At 43.2% G+C, this 21,968-nt stretch overlaps 3 protein-coding genes across 3 annotated transcripts in view; all 3 read right to left on the bottom strand.

Annotated features, from left to right (window-relative positions):
* The window catches only part of tmem185 (transmembrane protein 185), an 8,092-nt gene extending 6,796 nt beyond the window's left edge, over positions 1-1,296 (bottom strand). Inside the window, exons 1-3 of the mRNA XM_079295105.1 lie at positions 1,113-1,296; positions 329-505; positions 1-151 (exon numbers count right to left, since the gene is read on the bottom strand). The exon at positions 1-151 is cut by the window's left edge and continues 57 nt beyond it. Of these exons, the coding sequence (XP_079151231.1) occupies positions 1-151; positions 329-505; positions 1,113-1,150 (366 nt within the window). The 5' untranslated portion in view covers positions 1,151-1,296. The remainder of the gene's footprint in view (positions 152-328; positions 506-1,112) is intronic.
* Positions 1,297-3,152: 1,856 nt separating this feature from the next.
* Positions 3,153-6,941, bottom strand: LOC306796765 (butyrophilin subfamily 2 member A2-like; the record flags this gene model as incomplete). Its single annotated transcript, XM_079295834.1, has 6 exons — positions 3,153-3,775; positions 4,219-4,323; positions 5,119-5,183; positions 5,391-5,592; positions 5,827-6,171; positions 6,881-6,941. The coding sequence occupies 6 exons, from the start codon at positions 6,939-6,941 to the stop codon at positions 3,243-3,245; spliced, it is 1,311 nt and encodes a 436-aa protein (XP_079151960.1). The 3' UTR covers positions 3,153-3,242.
* A 7,895-nt stretch (positions 6,942-14,836) lies between these two features.
* Positions 14,837-21,934, bottom strand: LOC306796310 (ankyrin repeat domain-containing protein 46). Its single transcript, XM_079295170.1, has 4 exons — positions 21,846-21,934; positions 19,064-19,406; positions 16,622-16,780; positions 14,837-15,834 (listed from the first exon to the last, which is right to left on the bottom strand). The coding sequence occupies exons 2-4, from the start codon at positions 19,372-19,374 to the stop codon at positions 15,618-15,620; spliced, it is 687 nt and encodes a 228-aa protein (XP_079151296.1). The 5' UTR covers positions 19,375-19,406; positions 21,846-21,934; the 3' UTR covers positions 14,837-15,617.
* Between the last annotated feature and the right edge of the window lie 34 nt (positions 21,935-21,968).

Below are 21,968 nucleotides of genomic sequence, written 5' to 3'. Positions count from 1 at the left end.
CACGAAGAAGAGCGGCATGAAGACGAGAAGCCAGAAGTAGTTTCCTCTCGCCACGCGGTCGCACACCAACACCTCGAACATCAGCAACAGGACGTGGAGCCCCACAGCGATCAGCATGGCTTTGAACTCCACACACGTCTCTCCTTCAGCCCTGCGAGAGGACACACAGATAGAATCCGAACGTTCCTAGCGTGAGCCTAAGCAAACTATTTCATGAGCTGGACACCCTGCGGTATTGCATTTATAGCAGCATGTGTAGCCTTAATCGCAGCGGTCCCATTAATACCTGACCACTAAGCCAGGTGTCCATACACGTGAGAGAGCCTACCTGTACTGGGGGTTGTGCGCCCAGATTCCAGTGCCGACAGCGGCCCCGATGATGACCAACAGCTTCCACAGCCATATCGGGGTGAACACAGCCCAGTAGCTCCACTGGATGACTCCATCCAGCCTCAAGGACAGCAGCACAGAGAAGAGCAGCAGACACGAGTAGATCAGGAACTTACTGCACACCGGCGACAGAGAGAGAAACACATGAGACAATGCAGAGCCGATGAGATATGTGGAGTGCGTGGGTGAAGGGAAGCATGCAAACTGAAACTTGTTTTAATCAGTGTGCAAATAAGAGAAAAAGTAGGATAAGATAAAAAGTCAAATGTCACAGGATGTGATGCTATCAGTCATGGATGCTCAATAAAGGGAGATAAGTATATTTGGCTGTATCTAAGAAAGCAGAATTTAGATTAAATAGACCGTAGTATGATGAAAATAGTATATGGAGTGTCAAAAGCAGCTGGTACTAGTTATCCCTTACCCTTAAATAAGTCTAAGCCTGCAGTCATTGCTTTTGATGGCCTGTAAAGCTCATTCGGTCATCGGCTAACTGTAACTGTTGCAACCTAAAACAACTAGTTTTATTAAGTTCAGCCTGATTCCTGGATGCACGAGTGAGGAACTGACTGACGTTACATAGATATAATTAACGTATGAAGTTAAGTAACGTTACTTGTAGCAAACCTCTGGCGTTATCTTAGCTAGCAGGTTAGCCAGGCCTTGTTTGGCCAGCTAGCTACTTTAGCTACGGTGCTAGGTCGTAGCTTAGCTCAACGTACCTGGGATTGAAGTCCTGAAAGAGTCCTCTTAAATTCATGGTGTAAACAGGCTGGTTGACTGGCCAACATTAGTTCCCAGCGTCGTCAGCTGATTCACCGCCAAAGTTGAATGCTAGGCATGGTAATGTCGGTGTCAGTTGAAGTTGTCTGGTTCGGCTTCATTACAGCTCCTTGCGTGTATTTTTTTTTTTTTTTTTTAACCCTCTGAAATCACGTGACCTGCACTTCTTCTTCTTCGTCTGTTCATTGGCGGCTTACCGCCACCAGCTGGTAAGGAGCGGCTAGTTTTTTTTGTACAATATTCAAAATAGACAGTCATTTTGTCAAAATCGGAATAATATTTGTTAAAATATACAACAAATATTAACAAATATTATTCCGATTTTTCAAATTGAACTGGATGGATTATAAATAACACATAGAAATACATGAATAAATGTTCTTCTAATTTCAAGTAAAATAATGGCTGGATTAAAAAATAAATTACTTAACGAAATAAATTTTAGCAAAATAATTTTCACTGAATTGCCCTGCAGCTTTAAATTCAGTTCATTCAGGGTGAAGTGACAAAGCCATAATATTATATTTTTCTCATCTTCTAAAAAGAGAAATTCGTGTTTGACTGGAGAGACTCATACAGGTGAATTCTTCAGAGTCTAATGACTCTGGTCTCTCTGGCCATTTCTCTCTTTTGGAGATCGTCCTATGATTTTACTTTCACGACTCACACCTCAATAGTCCTGCTCTGCTCATATGTCCTCGTCTCTCCCCGTGTGTCACGGTGTGTGTACATCTCACTCAAGTCAGGAAACTTGTCAGAATACCCATATTTTATTGGCTGAGCTTCATCACGTGATGTGATTCACAACGCATTGGTCGGTGTTTTTCCTGCACCGCTGAACAAGTGCCGTAAATGCTGGAATGATTCCGCTGCATAAAAAATGCCCTTCAAAATAAAATCACTTTTTTTTTTTTGTCAGGCAAAGGCCCGCGACCCACTGAAAACGGGTCTGCGACCCAAAAGTGGGTCGCGACCCTAATAGATATGGAGAAGTAAAAAACACCGTTTTTGTTTTGTTTCTCACATCGGCATAATGACAAGATGAACGGAAGTTAAAATGGTAACATGCAGATCAAATGATGCTTGATCAAATGATTAAAACTCAAACTTGAGGTCATCCAGTAGAACTCGATGGGCTGTTTCTCTGTTTTTTCAACATGGTGCACCTTTATACTCGTCATGTCATGACTTCACCGGCTAATACTGTTTATTTGGTTGAGGCAAGGCAAGTTTATTTAAAATGCTGTTCATAAGGCAAATAAATGCATTTAAAAAACACATCGAAGAGGGGAAAAAAATTAAATTAAATCATAGAAAAATATCATGTCATATAATTACGCTTTGGGAGTGAAAATGTACACATTCTGTCTACAATCCATAGATTTTATACTACAATTTCTATTAGTGAAGAGATTGAAGTGCAACCGAATCTGGAGTGTGTTTTCTCTCAATGACTTTCTTTAAAGCTGAACGCTGGCGGATGGAAACCTTCACCTGTGAAGCAAATAGATAAATGCCTCATTCACCAGGTTGCTGTTTATTTGTTGTTAAACAAATAAAAGCTCCCTTTTTAGTATTAACAGTACAAAAGCTTTAAAAATATGCAAATGTTATTATCCTGACAGTTGACGGAACAAGTATCAATACTTTTAAAAACTCCAGAGCAACCAAAGAGAATAAAACAAACCCCAGAGTACAATAAGGGACACGTGTGCACAGGACTTCTTAAATAAAGGTTTTATATTTAGATAAGAAGGTGCTTCGTCTTTTTCAACTAAATCTACATAAAGTAACTGCTACAACCACGAAAGGTCTGAAGACCAGAAACCTGAATACCTTTAAGTGTGTAGAGATTTAAATGAATCTGAATTTAAAACTCTTTCTCAGGAAACGTTTCTTTGGTTCACAGGTTGTGTTTTTCAAATCTGCAGAATGAGCAGCAGCTCCCGAGCGCTCAGCGAGTGCCGATGGCTCGTGGGTACCAACATTTTGTAAACATCGGGAGGCAATCGTTTGTTTCAAAGCCACCCGAACTGATCACAAAGTTCTCCAGTGTGCTCCGTTCTCATTTACAGCAACGGCTCCGCATCATCGTCACGTAAATTTGCCAGAACATTGTAGCGGTTACTGGACGGGACCGAGATGGTGGATCTACGTGGGACCTTGGCGGCGTTTGAACGAGGCCGAGACTCGGACATGGTCCTCGAAAGGCCAACAAGCGGAGAAGCAGCTGGAGAAGCAGCTGGAGAAGCAGCGATGGGCGACGCAGCACCGCTATTCGTCAAAAGATCAGAACTGCTGTTGTTGGTTGAGGCTGCCGGTTGTAGATCGATGACGTGGGGAAACTCTGGGACGAGGTTCGTGGGCTGGCGGCACACAACAGCACTCTGCTGAGATCTGAGGTCCTCAAGCTCTCCAGTTAGTCTGCGGTTGAACTCATCTTTGTCACGAAGGTTCGACTCCAATTCATCGACTTTTCTCCGAAGCTCGTTGGCGGCATTTTGGACGGAGGCTGCCTGGTTTCTCAGGTTTTGACATTCTGCATTGCTGCATGTTGAACTTTGGAGTGATGATTGGTTGGAAAGCAATTTACGTACCCCGTCTGTGTGAGAAGAAAAAGAAAAATGTTCTTTTAGCACTTGACGCTGCCTGTGTTTGGTTCACATAAAAAGCTCTGCGTCACCACTTTCATCTGCTTTACGATCATGCTCAGGAATCTTCTAACAGACAAAGCTTCTTCAAGTTTCTTTCGGTTGATAAATGAAAATATCTTCAGTTTGTCTGCAGATTCCCTCACCGTGCGTTTCTAACTCTCAGCTTTTATTACTTTATCAAACCTGACTTTGGTACAAATATACCGCGCTCCTTTTCTACAAACTAATTCCATCAATATCTCAAAAGATGCAATGATGACAAATATTACACACATATCTGTGTCCGTGTGGTATTTGGCTGAAGAAGCTGGTGTTGAATTTCTGGATTTGCCAGCTGCAAACTAAAACAAGCTTCCATCTCCTTGAAACAAACAAAGTGTGATCGACTCACCAGAGTTGCAATATTTCCCGCATAGGAATGCAATTATTGCACTTAGAACTATGGATGCTAGAACAGCAATGCTGATATTTTGAGTGCAGGATCCCATGCAGTCATCTGAAATAATAATAAAGATTACACAGACATAAGTATATTGTAGGAAATTTAGAAAATAGGAAACACTGACGACAGTCACACTGAATGTCCAAGTCGTTGGATTCTCCTCAATAAAATCCTCGGATAAGAAAAACTTAATTCTTTGACTGAGATTTGATGTGTTTCTAAGGAATGAGGATTCAGACACTCAAACACGAACAAATATAAATGTTTGATTTGATTATCTTGGCCAGAAAAACCTCAGTATGTTAGTATCCTACAGATAAGAGTCAACGGTGTTACAACATGCATGAATGACCAAAATACATCAACATGTCATCGTGTCTTCACCGTATTTCTCTTAATTCATTGAAATTTGAAGAAGTAAAAAGCTCAAAGTTGTCTAAGCAGAAGGGAAACTTCCACTTCGAAAAAAACGATGACGCACGGACAAGCCCCAAGGTTGAGAAACCCGTTTTCTTTGTAGGGTTCTTACCATAAAGATGTCAGTCTTAGAAGAACAATCTGAGCTTGAGTCAGTGGCAGAAACAAGCACTTTTAGTGGCCGTACAATGACGGTGAGGAGTTGCCAAAGAGAGATTACACTGCAGCCGTCTGCAGCGTTCTCTCTCAATGCTGAACTAATTTCAAAATGTGTTGTCCCTATAAGACACGTAGACACTTCGACATAGGGAACTAGGTCCAGGTTGTTTTACAGCAAAACTCGATGCGGCTGACAAGAAGGCAAGAGACGGTTAAAGCATGAATGTGAATGTAGGGTTTCGTTGCAGGTGGAGCGTTAGAGCTCCAGCGCACCTGGTATGTAAATCTCCGTGTTCCTCGTCTGGTTTATCTCAGGCTGGTGAACTCTGCAGGTGAACCTGTAATGAAAAGACACGAGTTCATTAAAGTTTGTTTTTGTCGAGTTTTGTGCCGGAAAGAATGGCAGCAGACAACAACATCACGCGTGTGGATGATATGCAATATTTCCAGCTCAGTTTTACACATCATTTGCATTTGATTGGTGCTCTTTACAATGACGTCATGACGTTAACGTGAGGTAAATAAAGCAAATGACAGAATCTGACCTGTTGCCAGTCTGCACAGTCGCTCTCCTGGTGGCGGTGAAGCAGCCGCTTCTGGATGGATTCTTCGGCTCTTGAGCGCTGATGACGTTGTTCTGAGCATCGAGAAATGTGATCTCGGGCAGCGGGAACCAGCAGCTCGCTTCACAGTGCAGAGTCACTCCAGCACCTGGAACCAGCGAGAGTTTGGGCTCAGAAGCTGCACCTAAACGGGGAAAAAAGAATCATACAAGGTACACTTTAAACACTTCAGTCAAAAACCACTATGATGCATTCTTATGGATTAAGCCACTCTGCAGTATAGACATTAGTTGAAATGAAAGCTGGTTAGCTTAGCATAGCAGAACAACTGCAAACCTGGATTTGACCAAAGGTAACAAATAACGATAACAAGCAACTTTTGCATAGTTTCTTTACGATGAATAGTTTTCGGACATACCCACAGAGAGCTCTATTGTACTGGCGTCCTGGGGCTCCATCAGGATCCTCCTGCATTTGTACGTTCCTGCATCAGACAGCCGCACGTCGGAAAGCCTCAGCGACATGTTTCCGTATCTCACTTCCTTCATGAAGAGGTTGGTCCGGTAATGGAAGTCCGGATTCTTCTCCTCGAAGGTCTCACAGCCTTGCCGATACAGGAAGGCGATGTTGTGCTTCGGACCTTCCTTGGACCACTCTACTGACGGGACGTTTTCGTATTCACCGACTTTAATTTGGCAGGGAAGGACGGCCGTTTGGCCAACAAAGGTCTGGATCTTCACTGATCTGTCAGACGATGCTTCTCCTAGCAATTAAAAAAAAAAAATCTTCTTGTCAACAAACCCTACGAAAAGATAACCAACAGGTAATGTGTGTAAAGCGATATATCTTCTTGCTATGTGTCATAGAGCTCCATTGTTGTCCAAAAAAACGATTAAAAACACATCACTGTTGCCCTCTGTGACATCTCTCTTCATTAACATGAACACACACACACACACACACACACACACGTGTATATTTATTTATTTTTTATATCCTTTCAATTTTCGTCTTGTTGTTGTTAATTTCCAATGCATTGCTTGAAAATAAATCCATTTTTTATATCTGAATTTTGAACACGGCTTTATCCAATCTTCAGCTTTATGTTCTGGTAATGCATATGCAAATGAGTGCATATCTAGTAAAGATATGGCGCCATAAGCAGGTTTAAACATACAATCTCAGAACACTTGTCATACAAAAAAGAGTTGGTGTCAGAAATTAACTGGGAAGTTTTGGGGATATCTATAATGGGTTTTTCACCCCATTTACCTTTAGTTTCTCCCCTACACACACACACACGCGCGCGCGCGCGCGCGCGCACACACACACTAAACTTTCTTCCCTTTTTTTCCCCCAATTCGTTTTCGAAGAACCCACTTAATGAAACGAGGTTATTCAGCTACACGAACAGCTTTATTTAACACACTCGTGTCTTAACAAAGTAAAGCGTTCATGAATAAGACACAAACCTTGAGCGTTCATAGGCTGCACTCCTGCGCAGCAAAGCACCAGGAAGAGAAGACGAGACATGACGGAAACCAAAAACAATGTCCAAACAAAACTCTTCACAAAGTGGAGCGAAAAAGACAAAGAAAAGTCAGAGTGTGAAGCGGAGTTAAAAGGGTTCGTGTCCGCGGAGCGAGTCAGACTGTTGTCAGCCGCTCATTGGAGGGAGGCTGTCGGTGCTTTCGGTACTTTCGATCGATACCGGGGGTGCGTCGATGACGGAAGATGATACGTGGGGGGGGGGGGGGGGGGGGGCACACACAGTCAGCACAACAAAACAGCTCCATCTAGTTTTTCCCAAAGGAATAAATATTTTAAAAAACTAAACCGATGCATTGCCAAAGTGAAGAGGGGATCTAAATGACAGTATTAAAAAATAAAATAAAAAAAATAAAAGTTGATAAGAAAGCAAACCTTAAAGTTCCTGTTTTAGTGAACGGACTAGATTGATTTGGCCTGGATGAATGGAGAGGTCCAAAGCTCCCCAAAAGCTGCCCGAGCAGGACTGAAAGCTGGCATCAAGGAGGCAAAGAGGAGAGACTGGTGAGAGACCACCACACCAACAGCACTAAAGATATGTGCAGGCCACCCAAAATGACGAAAGGCTATACAAGCAGGAGTGCCTCCATTATGTGGGAGGCCACATTAACTGATGAGTTGAACATCAGTTAACGTGGGTGCTCGGCCCCCTCCTGTTCACGCTGTACACCCACGACTGCTCCCCCAAACATGAAGAGAACTCAAAGAACAATGAGGCTTCATACAGAGAGGAAATCAACAACCGTGCAGAGTGCTGCTCAGAGAATAACCTGCTCATCAAGCTCAGGTGGATCAAGTTAGCAGCTTTAAGTTCCTGGAGCCAGCATCCCAAACTACCCGACATGGTCCTCACACATCTCCATCATCCTGGAAGAGAAAGCTCATAAACGGCTTTATTTCTTCAGGGAAATTAAGAAGGTTCAATTATTGCGCCATGTTCTTGTCAACTTTTACAGAGGAGCAATAGAAAGCATCCTGACTGCAAACAGTACAAACTGTAATGTAATGTACGGCGCAGGACGGGAGACTACAGGTGATTAAATCCCCCCAGAACATTATTGGTACCCATCTACTGAGCATCAGGGATATTGGTGAGAAGAGGAGCCTGCGAAGAGCTTGAGGAATGTGAAAAACACCACCCAACCACAACCTGTTCACCCTGCTCACCCTGCTGCCGTCTGGACAGAGACACTGTGTCAGCTGATGAAGCACTGAACTCATCCTCCAGCCTCCATATAGCATATGGCTTTCTTTGTAACTCACCAAACAGTTCACCAAACAGGAAAATAACAAAGTCAAACATAGTCAGAATGATATACATAAATGAGTTACATGGTGAAAGCCTCCCTGGTAAGTTCAGACCACAAACTCTTGATTCACAGCTAACAGTGAATCTGAAAGCACAGGTTGTGCCACTGGAACAGAGCAACGCGATGTGGCTGATCTAACTTATGAACGGTATTTTTAGACAACTGCTCCTACTCGTCACGCGAGTCCGAATAATGTGCCATGCCCATGATTCCTCATTGTCATTCAAACGGTTGGCTGTCTAGGAACGCAGCTCCGCACGGGCGCTGGCTGAGATTGTCCTTTTTGTGTAACAATGGCACTAATTACACTCTGTGCGCTCGTTGTCGTTTTTTCTGCCGGATGCCATTCGGGAGAAGCCGCTGTGGCAATGTTAGGAGACTCAGTCAACTTGACGGCGACTGAGAGCTGCACCGATGATGTATTTAAGCTGATGACACACGACAACACTGAGACTGTGGCGACATTCGTTAACGGCACGTGGAAGTCAGAGGGGCTTTACAAAGGCCGGATTCTGCACAACTCCCCATCCTCTGTTGTCTTAACCGATGTGAGGTACAACGACCAACTTACGTACGAGTTCTTCTGCAAGGGAACAGTTACCATTATCCAGCTGGAGGTTATTAGACCCACCGATGAATCTGTGACCGAGGGAGAGCAAGCCCAGCTGAAATGTCATTCCCAAACCGCGCGCAGACCTGTGAAGTTCATACGATGGGAGAAAGACGGAGAACTTGTGTTTGAACAGGATCGAGCAGGGCTCATCAGCAATGGGACCGGGTTTAGGGAGAGGAATGTATCCGTGTCACCGGACTGGTACCTGACGGGAGACTTGTCTCTGACTATGAAGAAGGTGAGGGCGGAGGACCGGGGTGTCTACATGTGCTACACCGTAGAGGAAGGAGGGAAACGGAGGGGAAATCCTGCTGCTGTGAGGATGGAAGTCACGGAGAGAATCCCGGAGCAGAACACAACACCGACTGAGTGTGTGAGTGCCCTCTTCTTTACAGGTCACACCTGTTATCATGCAAATAAGTGTCACCATTCATTTTAATTCATTTTATTTTGTCTCTTGTTTTTTTTCTCTGTAGCCAAATGAGAAACCTCCTGAAGAGAAGGGGATGTGCGCGGGGACCATTGTGGCCATAGCAGAAGCTGTTTTGATTGTAGGTCTGGTACTGGGAGCCCTTTACTGGTTGAGATCCCACAGATCAAATGCCTCATCTGGACCCGGTGCTGGAAGCTCAGATGTGGAGATGCAACCATTTAATGGGAGCGCTCCTCCTGGATCTCACGTTAATGGAGGGCCTTCTGGGTTCAACGCCAAATAATGCTGAGGGGGGGTGGAACTAATATTTTATTCAATCATTAACTTAAGAAAGACTTTGCACTATTAACCTGTGTGTCGTGCTTTGCCAATAAATTAGATTAAATTATTTTTAAAACGTCATCTTTTGGTCATGTTTTTAGTGTGTGTGTGTGTGTGTGTGTGTGTGTGTGTGTGTGTGTGTGTGTGTGTTGTGGAGGGGGTCGAGGAGGGAGGCTCACGTAATCGGCAAAGTTAATTAATTCAAAAATGTAATAAATAAATAAATAGAATCTGCCTAAATAATATGCACTTCCTGTTGATAAATTCGTTGTTGCATTACAAATAATTACAGTTTATTTGTAATTCCAGATCATTTTGAAGATTGTTTACCAAGTGTCTGGCGTACATTTTATTATTTCAATAATAAATACCAATACAGTTAATGAGATCTCCTGTTTGCTTTGACAACCGTGACTGCTGGCAAGTGTCAGCTTTGTTTGCACAGGGAGGGCACGCGCGCTCAAATATGTGTGTGTGGGCAATTATTCATTTGCTTATAGCCTTTATCATCTCTATTATTGCGGTAATCGCTCCGACATTATAAACAGTGTGACTTTTTTTCACCTGCGTGGTTTGAGAGAAGAAAATTAATTTTCCCACAGCTCCAAATGTGAGGAAATGTTTGAAATTCTGCTGGTTTTCTCTCCCTGAGAAGTAATGTCGGCCAAATGGCAGGGCCCATGATGTAACTAATAAGTTACATCATGGGCCCTGCCATCAGTGGGTGTGAAAGAGTCAAGTCCTGTGAAAGCTCTTGGAGTGGTCGGAAAGACTAGAAAAGTCCATTTACCATTTAAGTGAGAGCAGTGAAGCAGCAACATGAAATAATACATGCTCTCAAATTGTTACACACTCCTGAATAAACAGGAAACAAAGCTCCATGACTTCGCCTCAATAGATTTCCGCTGCACAAAGGTTACTATCGGTCATGTGCCATCACTTTAGGGTTTTCTGCATGAGAGTATAACCCAACCCGTTTGCAGGATTACTCACTGGGACAAATGGACGGTCTCACACCACACCCTTACTCCGATCTCTTCACTGGCTCCCTGTAGCATTTAGGATCCACTTTAAAATTCTCACATTCTACATGTGTGACTGAACTACTCCACCCTTATTCACCCGCCCGCGCTCAGGTCAAACATGTTACATTATCTGTCTGTACCACGCACTCGCCTTAAGACCCGTATGACCGCGCTTTTGAGGCAGTAGCACCAAAGAGATAATGCGCTGCCTGCACCCCTATTTTGCTGATTCGGTGAAGCTAAATATTCTGTCACTCAGGACACGGTGGAACGTCAAAGTATCGTCTCCTCTTACCGTGCGTGACTTGAGATGATGTCATATACCTCGGAGTTGTAGTGGAGTAGAACAATTACTTAACTTATGGCCTACTGTTACTGCCGTCACGTGCATTCGGTGCAGCGTGTCACGCATCATTTGACAAACGGTTAATATTAAATTATTACCACGCAGCCTTAACCGAAGGTGCGTTCCGTTAATTCCAAACACAAAAGACGTTGATTTAGTGTCTAAGACAATGTGAAGAAAATATCAGGAGAAAATATCTAAAACCTATTCAAGTTCCTTCTTTGTTGGTGTGAGGTAAAATAGAGCAGGTGAGTGAAACAGACTCTTCCCCTCTTTCTCCCTGACACGGGATTAGAAACAAACAAACACGCTCCCTCCAAACCGGTCGAGTGTCTCTAAACACGGGGAGTGTATTTAGAAACCCGACAGTGTAACGGTGAAAGATAACGGAAGCACTGCTGAACTGTTCAATGATGATGGAGACAGCTGTAACGAAACGCCCGGTTAGTCATACATGTTGCTGCATCTCATGCATCTCATGCATCTCATGCATAAGAGACTCCTGGATGTTCCACACACACACACACACACACACACACACACACACACACACACACACACACACACACACACACACACACACCCACACACACAGGGCATTTGCAGAGGACAATTCTCTGGGACACGCCCCATGGGACACTCAACAGTCGCATTTGAAGAGAGCTCTTCATAGAACACGGACGCCACTGCAGACGGACAATGGAAGGGCTTATATTTGGCTTTCTCTTGTGTGTTATCAACCATGTTTTTGGAGAAGGTATCTATGTTAACATCGGAGATCAAGTCAAGTTTGCAGCAACTGAAAATTGCAAGAATAGCGCAACACTGGTGCACAGACTCCTGAATAGGAGCACCCTGACGGTGGCTCGGTGGGATGATGGGTGGAAGCCAGCACGAGGTTACGAAGACCGGATCAATTCTAACAAGTCGTCCGTCACCTTCAACAGTGCAAACACCAACGACAACGGACTGTACGAGTTAAGCTCCAAGGATGAGAGCACCCAGCTGCACGTGGTGCCATTCACCGACTCATCGGTCACTGAGCGTGACACGGTCACGTTTCCGTTCTTCAGCGTGACGGCAGGAAAACCTGGGAATTTCACGGTGGAACGAGACGGAAAGCGCGTGTTCGAGCTGGACTTTCTGTCCAGGAACGTGCCCCTTGAGGGGAGAGTTAATGTATCAGCTCTGTGGGAGTCGCAGGGTGACTTGACGGTGACGTTGAAGGGGGCTACGGCTGGAGATCAAGGCGATTACCTTCTTTACGTTCAATATAAAGACAATAAAGGACTGAGGGAGCACCTGTCTGCTGTGAGGCTGAGAGTCCTCGAGAGAGTCCTGGACCAGACCACCACCAGCCCGCCGCCTGTACCTGTGAGTGACAACTGCAAGGTACAAGGAGTAAATAGTCAAATCCTAAATGTTCGTATAGTACCAAACGTTATGCAGAATGTCCAGAATAATGTGTCATATATTATATTATAATAAATAATGCTTCATCATCACTTGTATGTCAGTTGGTAAAGGTGGAGCACAGTTCAGCCTATTAAGGCTCAACATTAAGGATCAACATAAAGTCACAGTGTGCTGATTATATTTCATGTTACTAATATTAATTTGCAAAGTAGCTACAATGCTGCCGGATAAATGTAGTCGGCAAGTAGTAATTAGGCCAATACAAGTGTACCTCGAAGTTGTAGTGGAGTAGAAATACAAAACGTACTTATGGCACATACTGCTGCCGTCACGTGCACTCAGTGCAGCGTGCCATCATTTCACAAACATTGCGTCACTGTACGTGTAACTTACATGTTCTTTCCTCTCATTCTCCGGTTTGTAGCCGACTCAGAACGTCACCGACGCGACACAGATGAGGACTCTGCTCGCTGTCGGCATCACAGCAGCCGTGGTGTTTATCATCACAGCGACTGTGTGTTCTCTGGTCGGCTGGTGCATGAAGACCCGCCGGTGCATGAATACCCGCTCCTCCGAAGAGACCCCTGGACCCGGTGTTGCTCGATGTTCAGATGTGGGTCTGGGGCTACTGAACGCCGACGGTGGCACTCATGAGCCCCCTGAAGCCGACGAGGGCCCCTCTTTAGAAGGTTCTCACGCAGAGTCCAACGTCTAAAGACATCCAAACGTCTTTTCAACCGTTCTCCTGAAAGCACAGCTGTCCATGTATTTTATGAAGGAGGAGCAACTGCATCGGCGTTTGGACAATTTAATGTTTTTAATATATATCAAAATATAGTATTATGTTGGTGCAATCCCCAACATTTTTTTAAAATTTCGAACCAAATTTGTATACATTTTTAACAAAATAAAAATAAAATGTATTTTAAAGAATGTTTACCTTCTATTGTGTTAATGTGATGTACGGGTATTTCTTTTCAAGCTTTGAGCATATTTTAAATACATTGCAGATCAAATCCGGTGGAATTTGTGTATGGCAGACTTTACAAACTACTTTCAGCCTTTTTTGGGGGGGAAATAATAAATAAAGTGTTAAAGATTATCCATAAAAAGTTATGTTATGCTGAAGGAAATGATGGGGCAATAACGAGACACATTCAGATGTATGTGATCCTCTCCTCCTCATCTCCCTCCGGAGACGTCTTGTAGCTTAATTTCTTCATTTAAGGCCTGAATACTGATTTTTAATCACGTCCATCATTTTTTAAATTTCAACGCAAAATTTTAACATTTACAAACCTTGACTCATCCGGGTATTTCACGAGAGCGAGCGCGCACAAACACTTCCTCACCTGTGGACACATGTCAACAATGAATCCCGCCCACACTGATATTCCAGACATGTAATTGGCCAGTGAACAGAGCTGGGCCTATCCGGGCCTTCTCTTGAGCGCTTCATGGGTTTTACGCGCCTGACTTTAGGACGAGGATACAATAAAATAAAGAAAACACTGTGTTGGACATTAAACATATGGAAAAACTTTAAATTGGCCTTTAAAAAGAGGTAGGAGTCGGACTTTTAAAAATACTGCTCTGAACTGTCGGAATTTACAGCAGTATATTTGATTAACTTTGTACATTCAGATTTTACATTCATGGCACGTGTCATATCCTGTTGTGTGTACAATATGCTTGTATTTACATTTAAAATATTCGTAGATTCAGTGTGACTCTTATGTGGTAAGTGATAACATCATATCAGACGCCAATAAACGTCCTTAAATCCGACAATAAATCATAAAAGCGTTCAGCTCGCCTGAGAATTATCGTTTTTTTTAAGTTTGTTTCACTATCAAAGTAATGCAGTGATAGTTGTCATCATCAATGGGAACACTGCAAACAGCAACTATAACAGATAAATCAGCACTTTTAGAGGTGCTAATTTGCCTAAATTAATAAAAACTAAAACTCACCATGAATTACGCAATATTATACTTCATGTTTACATCACTAGTACTGGGCTGAAGGAACCTTATTTCCAAAATGTAACATTATCATTAACACCGTAAAAGAATAAAATGACGAGGCAAATATTAACAGGATTAAAATCCATCAATGTTTTTTCATGTTACACTAAAATATATTTTTATTATGAGTCAGAATGGGAGTGGTTTGAGACAGATATAGTTTTTGATCCCTCACATGCTCTCATTATTCAACATTATTCATGTTTTAATATCTGAAGATGTGTTTTTGATGAAATAAATAAAGGGTTTTATGTTGCAATTTCGGAGTGGAAGCGAAGCAACAAGTGTCAGAAAAGGTGTCAGATGGATTTCACTATTTAGCAACTTTAAATCAAGATAACATATTGTAAAAATACATGTGCATAAATAATGATACTGGATGGATTAAAGACAGTGTAAATATTTATTAACGCACCGATCAGCAGATGAATCAGAATTCTGACGATATGGCTGATTAGAATCATACGTACACATGATTTTATTCTTTTTCCACATTCAATTAGGATTCAGTTCAAATGCGGTATTGTACACAAAAAATCAACAGGTGGGAAAATATCCAACAAATACATTCTATGTATTGCAAGTCGGTTAAGATAACGTGAATATAGAGCAAAACATTGTTAATCTGCTGTTACAATATACAGTTTAAATATGATGTTAAATGATTTAAATGCAACAGAGCCGCATGCTTCTGTAACGAGAAGATATCCGATAAATAACACAACGGAAAGATCAGACAAATAGGAAAGTAAAAGACACAAAACATTGGCAATGTACAGCTTGTAACAGAAGACACAGTATGAATGAAATAAGGTGTCATACATGGAAACGTCATTAAAACCGAAACAAGAGCATGTTCCTCCCTCACACTGTTTCTCATCTCGTTTTAAAGGGGATATGTTACACAATATTTAAACAACACCCTCATGTGAGTGTGAGACTCCTCCTGGCTCCTCCTGCTCACCACCTCAAGCCTGCACATTGTTTTATTAATAGAGAACGAGAGTTTTGTTCTTTTGGATCGCTGCTTCTTTTTAGAAATACTTTTTCCCAACAATACTGGCCCGCAAATAAACAAAGATCTGGATTTCTGTTCTGGTACAAACAGCCGAAAGCAGAACTTCCTCCGCTCCCTCCCTGCCCCGTGCCTCGTCTTCACCGCCCCTCCCCTCAGTGCACCAGCTCCAGCTGGCTGGTGGAGAACGGTAGCACCCCGCTGACGTAGTAGGCGATGCCCAGGGAGAGCAGGGCGATGACCACCAGCAGCAGCAGCACCCTCCAGAAGCCCAGGTCCTCCACGAACTCCTGCCAGGTGGTCCGGAAGCTGGACAGGACGCCTTCGCTGCTCTGCAGGTTGGGGTTGAGTAAGGAGTGGCTCTCCATCGCGCTGGGACAGACAGACGGAGGACATCACCGTTACAAACAGGAGCTCTACTCCACCTTCTGCCTCAAGCACGCAGCGTCACTGTCACGCGTGTCTGAGGTTCTGCAGCCTCGCCGTGTTGTATTTAAATAAAATCAGAAGAAGATAAGACAAGATAAGCTTTTATTGCCTCCGCTGTCCACAACCCAATTTGTGTTTTGGCTCTAGACAGGAAATGACCCGAGTGGACAATCAGTTTAGTGTCTTTGTTGCAATGTTTTTCTAACAGCCGTAAGCTTAACTTAGAACACAAATAGACACATTTAAATGTATTAGCACCCCCCCCCCCCCCGATGAAGCACAAGGTTGGTGTATGTTGTGTTCAAGTGAGTTAGCATCAGCATTAGCTCTATGTGTGTAGACTGCAGTCATGCTAACAAGGAGAGAGTTAACACATATTTGTTGATTTGTGTATTTTTACACAATATTCACCTGACTGATTCACACAAAGATAAGATAAACCTTTGTTTGTTTGTTCACGCTAAGTTCAAATAAACAAGAACACAAAAGAAAGTGTGGATGGAAACAGAGTTTGAGGCTTTTAAGACGAAACTTCCTCTTTGTGCGAGTGTCCGTCTGCTTTACTCTCTCTGGAAACATTCAGTGAGCTTTTGTGAAGGCATTTGATCAGATCAGCTGATTCCTCTGTTGGTTTGTTGGCACATGAATGATCAAATCCAGGCAAAACCCAACAAAGGAGCACATACACACACAGTCCATCCTTCCTCACACTCTCACACATGTAGTTCACCTCTCGCTGTCGGCCATCTGCATGGTCTCCAGCTTGGAGTGGGGTCCCCTGTTGAAGCCCTTCACCTCCTGCTCCTCCAGTCCTTCCAGCAGACGGATGGCGTCCTTGTTGACGCCGCGTCTCTTCGCCAGCACCAGAGGGGTGGAGCCATTGTGGTTACTGTTGAGCAGAACAACCGACAGACACTGTTAGAAACAAAGGACAGGCTGGAGGCAATATCAAGCTCGATTCATTAATAAAAAGGAAACAACATTTCAAAACTGTCATATCTCTCTCTCACACACACACACACACACAGGTTGTGGCGGATAGGAACGATTTCTGACAAGAACCATCAACAATAACTTCTCTCCTGTGATCCCAGCTGTTGTTATTATGACTAATGATGTGACAAATTAAACACAAACTATGCAATACAGACAAGAGTCAGTCCCGCTTATGAGAAGATAAAGACTCTGCAGCCTGATGAGGTGTGGCAATGTGTGCCTTTGAGGTCAACTCATTCAGGTTTAACAGTTCCTCTCACAGTCATTGTTTCTGTGGCTGGCCATGAGGGTTCAGTGTGTAACAAAAGAAACTTCAGTTTGTCACATCTATGTTTTTGGAATGCTTGGCGATCGGAAGTTGTAAATGTTAATCAGCGTTTCACAAGCACACTGGAATAACTTCTGATCAGCTTTCACAGTTACAGGTGAGTGTTAACTGTGTGACAACTGTCTATAAAGTAAAACACACAGACAGTATGTTGACTGAAATATATTGATACCGCACAATCAGAAGGGCCGCTTCAAGTTTCAGATTTACACTGAAATAAAAAGGAGCAGGGAGACTTTAAAGGGAAATAGTGACGTGCCTCTCACTGACACTCTGCATAGTGTTCATTTTGACTGAATGAACTTGTTTGTGTTCATCCCTCTCAAGTCAAACATATCTATATTATTGCTCACTCACTTGGATGTTCAACAGGAAGTACTCCACACCCTTTTTCCCGTGCTAAGTATAGCTCAACAGGAGCTTCATTTGTCACTTTCTGCCTTTAGTGTGGCTGCTTTCCATACAAGATATTTGAGGTGAGCGTGGCTCAGCAGAGTGTAAACACCTGAGCTCCTAACATGGGCCCTTTGTGGCAGTTAAATCCCTCTTTAGCTTCAATTGTTCCCTCTCTCCTCCCTGATGTGGTTTTTAGTTCACCTCATAGTTTATTTCTACACCACATTGCAGACATACATTCCACTCATGGACCCACCTACACTGCTGGAATGACTTCACACGCCACTGTTGGTTTATGTTTATGTTAAACGCATGACCGTGCGGCCCGCTTGATTTACAGGTTGATTCAGGATTTATAAAAGTAAATTGCACAGAGGCAGGCGTACGCATGGTTTTACAAGTCTGATTGTATTTCCTTTCTGCTGATATTCCAGTAAATCATTGTTATTTGGGGCTTAATGAACTGTTGAAGTGTTTGAATAGCTTGAAGGAGATGATTTGTTTGAACAAGTAAGCTTTTGTGTAACACACACACAGTGTTTATTTAGCAGATTGAGCAGGACTTAAACAGACAGACTTGAGGCAAACAGTATGAGCCCACTGTAGAGACAATACATTTCACACTGAGCGTGCAGACATGTCATTGGCACAGCAAGGCCGCTGTAGCACGTGGAGAATGCAGATTCACTCTGGAGTAAAGGGGCGAGTTACTTCACAACACACTTCAACATCCAAGGTGAATCACCGGAGAGGACTGTGCTGCTGAAACGCACGCACGCACGCACGCACGCACACACCCACACACCCACACACACACACACTAAACCGTTGTCTCTGCCAGCACCAGGCTGGATGCACATCCGGACGCAACGAGGTCACATGACTCAAAGTCACAGTCAGAGTGTAATAATTGCTGCACACAGCCAACCTGTGTGGGCGGAGTTGTATGGGAAAAAGACCTCATTACACACAGCATTACACATCAAAACAATTGTGCATGTAAGCGCATATAGTGTGACGTTTCCTTCTAAGCACAATATCTAAATATATCAGCACTGGAATCTGCTTCAGATGTAGCATTAGCACCCTTCTGCATCGGTCTACATGTAGCATTAGCACCCTTCTGCATCGGTCTACGTGTAGCATTAGCACCCTTCTGCATCGGTCTACGTGTAGCATTAGCACCCTTCTGCATCGGTCTACGTGTAGCATTAGCACCCTTCTGCATCGGTCTACGTGTAGCATTAGCACCCTTCTGCATCGGTCTACGTGTAGCATTAGCACCCTTCTGCATCGGTCTACGTGTAGCATTAGCACCCTTCTGCATCATTATGAAACAACTTGCAAATACATTAACATCCACAGAGGAGAATAGAAAGCTGTAGAAACAGGAAGGTAAAACCACAAGAAACATAAACATCATCTTCATCGCCTAAGCATCACATTTCTTACCAGATATCGATCTTCAGCCCGTTGGAAACCAGGAACTGTATCGTATCCACATGACCACACAGATGGAGGGCCGTATTTCCCTGAAAATCCGTGGCCAACAGATCTGCCCCGAACTTGTGCAGGAGGCGGCATATGTCCACGTTCCCTCGGGCGGCGGCTAGGTGCAGGCCGGTGCGGCCCCGGTTGTCCCGGATGTTGGGGTCGCATCCCGTCTCCAGGAGCCGCTTGGCGAAAGGCAGGTCTCCATCGATGCAGGCCTGCAGCAGAGGCACGTTGGTCTGCGACGAGTCGTTGATGAAGACATAGGACATGTCCGAGTGGGTGTCAGAAAATTCCAGCGTACCTGCATTGAGGATCGAAGAGGAAAAACAGGACGTGTGTTTCAGTGTCAATGGCGATTATTAGCACTGAATAGTAGACATTAGGGGTGTAACAATACACGTATTCATATTGAACCGTTCGGTACGAGGCTCACGGTTCGGTACGCATTACGAACCGAACAATACGTTTGAATTATACTATTGCATTTGAAAAATAAAATACAGCTTAAATTGTGTGAAATATAATGTTCTCTCGGTGGAGCCACTGCGCTCAACAAGGCAACCCACCCGACGTAACAGACAACGTGCTTTCTGACACGCCCACCACGGAAGAACAACTACACTAACGCGACACTAAGCTAGCGCTTCCTGCACACAAACTAATCAAAGATGTACAAACTTGATGGAATTCCAGCCATGATATGATTGAAAGATATCTTGAGCAGCAGACTGCAGTGTAGACTTCTCTCCCTCAACATCACCCCCACCACAGAAAAAGTTGGTAACTGTTCAGGACCCAGGAGGACCCAAGCAACAAGTCCGTAGCCAGAAGGGGAGAAGAAACACTCATTGAGGGCAGCAAACTGTACTCCCCTGGATGGTGAATGGTGATCCACTGAGATAGTGGAAAAAGCCATGAGCCCTTTCACAGCGGTACTTGGCTTGGCTTAAATATATTTTAAAATCAAGGACATTTCTCTGGCATTTCTAGTTTTCTGCTGTATTCAAAACGTACCGAACCGCACCGCACCGTTACACCCCTAGTAGACATGTGTGAGGGCTTTAGCAGATCTATTTGTTAGAGTAGCTCCAGATAAAGCAATTCTTGTCAGGATCGACCAGCATTTCTATTGATAGAACAGTTAGACAATCACTTTATACGGAACTATAATTAATAAGAAATATGAACCAGAATATTTGAAAAATATTTAGCATTGTCTGTAGCAGTACAAAGATAGTTGCACGAAGTGGCATCGCTGGCTTAACACAGCAATATAACCTGTGATATAAGGGTTTGTTTGAATAAACATTTCAGAAATCAAGGTGATAGCCGACTCACACTTGATTTGCAAGAGCATGAAGCACATTTGCATCGAGAAGATTGCAGAAATGAAAATACTGACGTCTAACGTCTACAAAGTGGTTTCTTTCAACTCCATTTCTAGACTGAGTACTTTTTATCAGGTGTTTGGTTCAGATGGTCATCTATCTATCACTTATGAATATGTCATATGAACTACTAGATCAATGAAAAAGACACTGAAAATAGTTAAAATAAAAAGAGAGGCATAAACTCCAGTGTTTGTCCTTGTTACAGCCTGGACATGTTGGTGATCACAGGATGTTGGCCAAAAGCATGTGGCGAGAGTGAACCGAAGCAGGTGCTGAATTCAATATGCAGAACATTAATATAGCAGCAAACAACTATTTGCTGTGTCACGATAAAGTCCAGTTAAGTCTACCTGAGAGGAGAATGAACTCACTCTCCCTCTGGGTGTGTTTCCCTGAGGCGTCCGCTGCAATTATCGAAAAGATCTTTAATAAAAGACCATGAACGTTCTTATACACACACACACACATATATATATATATATATATATATATATATATGGTGCAGGATGTGACGTTTGATCTAAACTTTAAAATATTATTTTTTTCCTAGTGACCCCTGAATAGCGATCAATGTCTACTTGTATGGCCTCACACAGGTTACATGTCTATTAATTATGAGCAGTTGAAGGAATACTCAGGAATTATTGCGAATATACATCCGGGCATTTCTTGCCAACACAAAACTGGCATACTACGCAGTAACAATAATTCATTCACCTTATTTAGTGGGCCTGAACACACTTGACCAACAGCCACTTTGTGGTCTGTGTAACACTAGCCTTATATTCAGCGACCATATTTATCGGTGCATTTTGTTACCTTAAAGTGGATGAAATAGTGTGCATTGTATTTCACTTCTAGCTAAGTAATGTCATGTATTACTGCACATTAGTTACCACCTAACCATACAGAATATTACATTGACAGAGAACATTACCTGTACACATAACATTATAAACTCTGCCATAAACACCCCTAAATGTCCTTAAGACGAAGTGACAAAAACATCTGAGGAATCCACCTTTAGCCAGTGTAGCTAACGTTTTATAGCTATTTGTAACGAATAATTATGTGTTATAGCCAGCTAATGTAGCTTCAACTAGCTTGCCGTGATGAAGCTGGCAGCAACGTTAAATCATAATTTATTGTTATGACATATCCAACTCTTAGCACAGGTGATAATCTTGACAGCTAATGAAAAGAAGCTAGCGGAGCTAATGTTAGCTAGCAGGCTAACGTTGTACACACACCGGAAACAGATTAACGCGTAATTTAACAATCGTAGAAACGTGCACACAAGCTAAACAAGTATTTAAGAAGCTTTTGTGTGCGTCAGTTTCATTACTCACCTGTTAATATGTTCCCAATAAGCAGAAAAAAATACACTTCGCTCTTCTTTGAGCTAAGGTTACTAGCAGTGTTGTTGTGCTGCTGAGCTTCTTCTGTTTACCAAACCACAGCACGGCTTCTGT

This window comes from Melanostigma gelatinosum (genome assembly GCF_949748355.1).
Source record: "Melanostigma gelatinosum genome assembly, chromosome: 23".
Lineage (NCBI taxonomy): Eukaryota > Metazoa > Chordata > Actinopteri > Perciformes > Zoarcidae > Melanostigma > Melanostigma gelatinosum.
Note: the sequence above shows the minus strand (reverse complement) of the source record. Positions and strands in the feature narration are given on the sequence as shown.

Bases quoted from the DNA above. Each gene is read 5' to 3' on its own strand.
- LOC306796310 (XM_079295170.1), bottom strand. From the start codon at position 19,374: ATGTCCTATGTCTTCATCAACGACTCGTCGCAGACCAACGTGCCTCTG. The intron at 16,781-19,063 runs GTAAGAAATGTG...TCTGCTCAACAG, and splicing joins GGGCTGAAGATCGATATCTG to TAACCACAATGGCTCCACCC. The intron at 15,835-16,621 runs GTGAACTACATG...TGTCTGTCCCAG, and splicing joins CAGATGGCCGACAGCGAGAG to CGCGATGGAGAGCCACTCCT.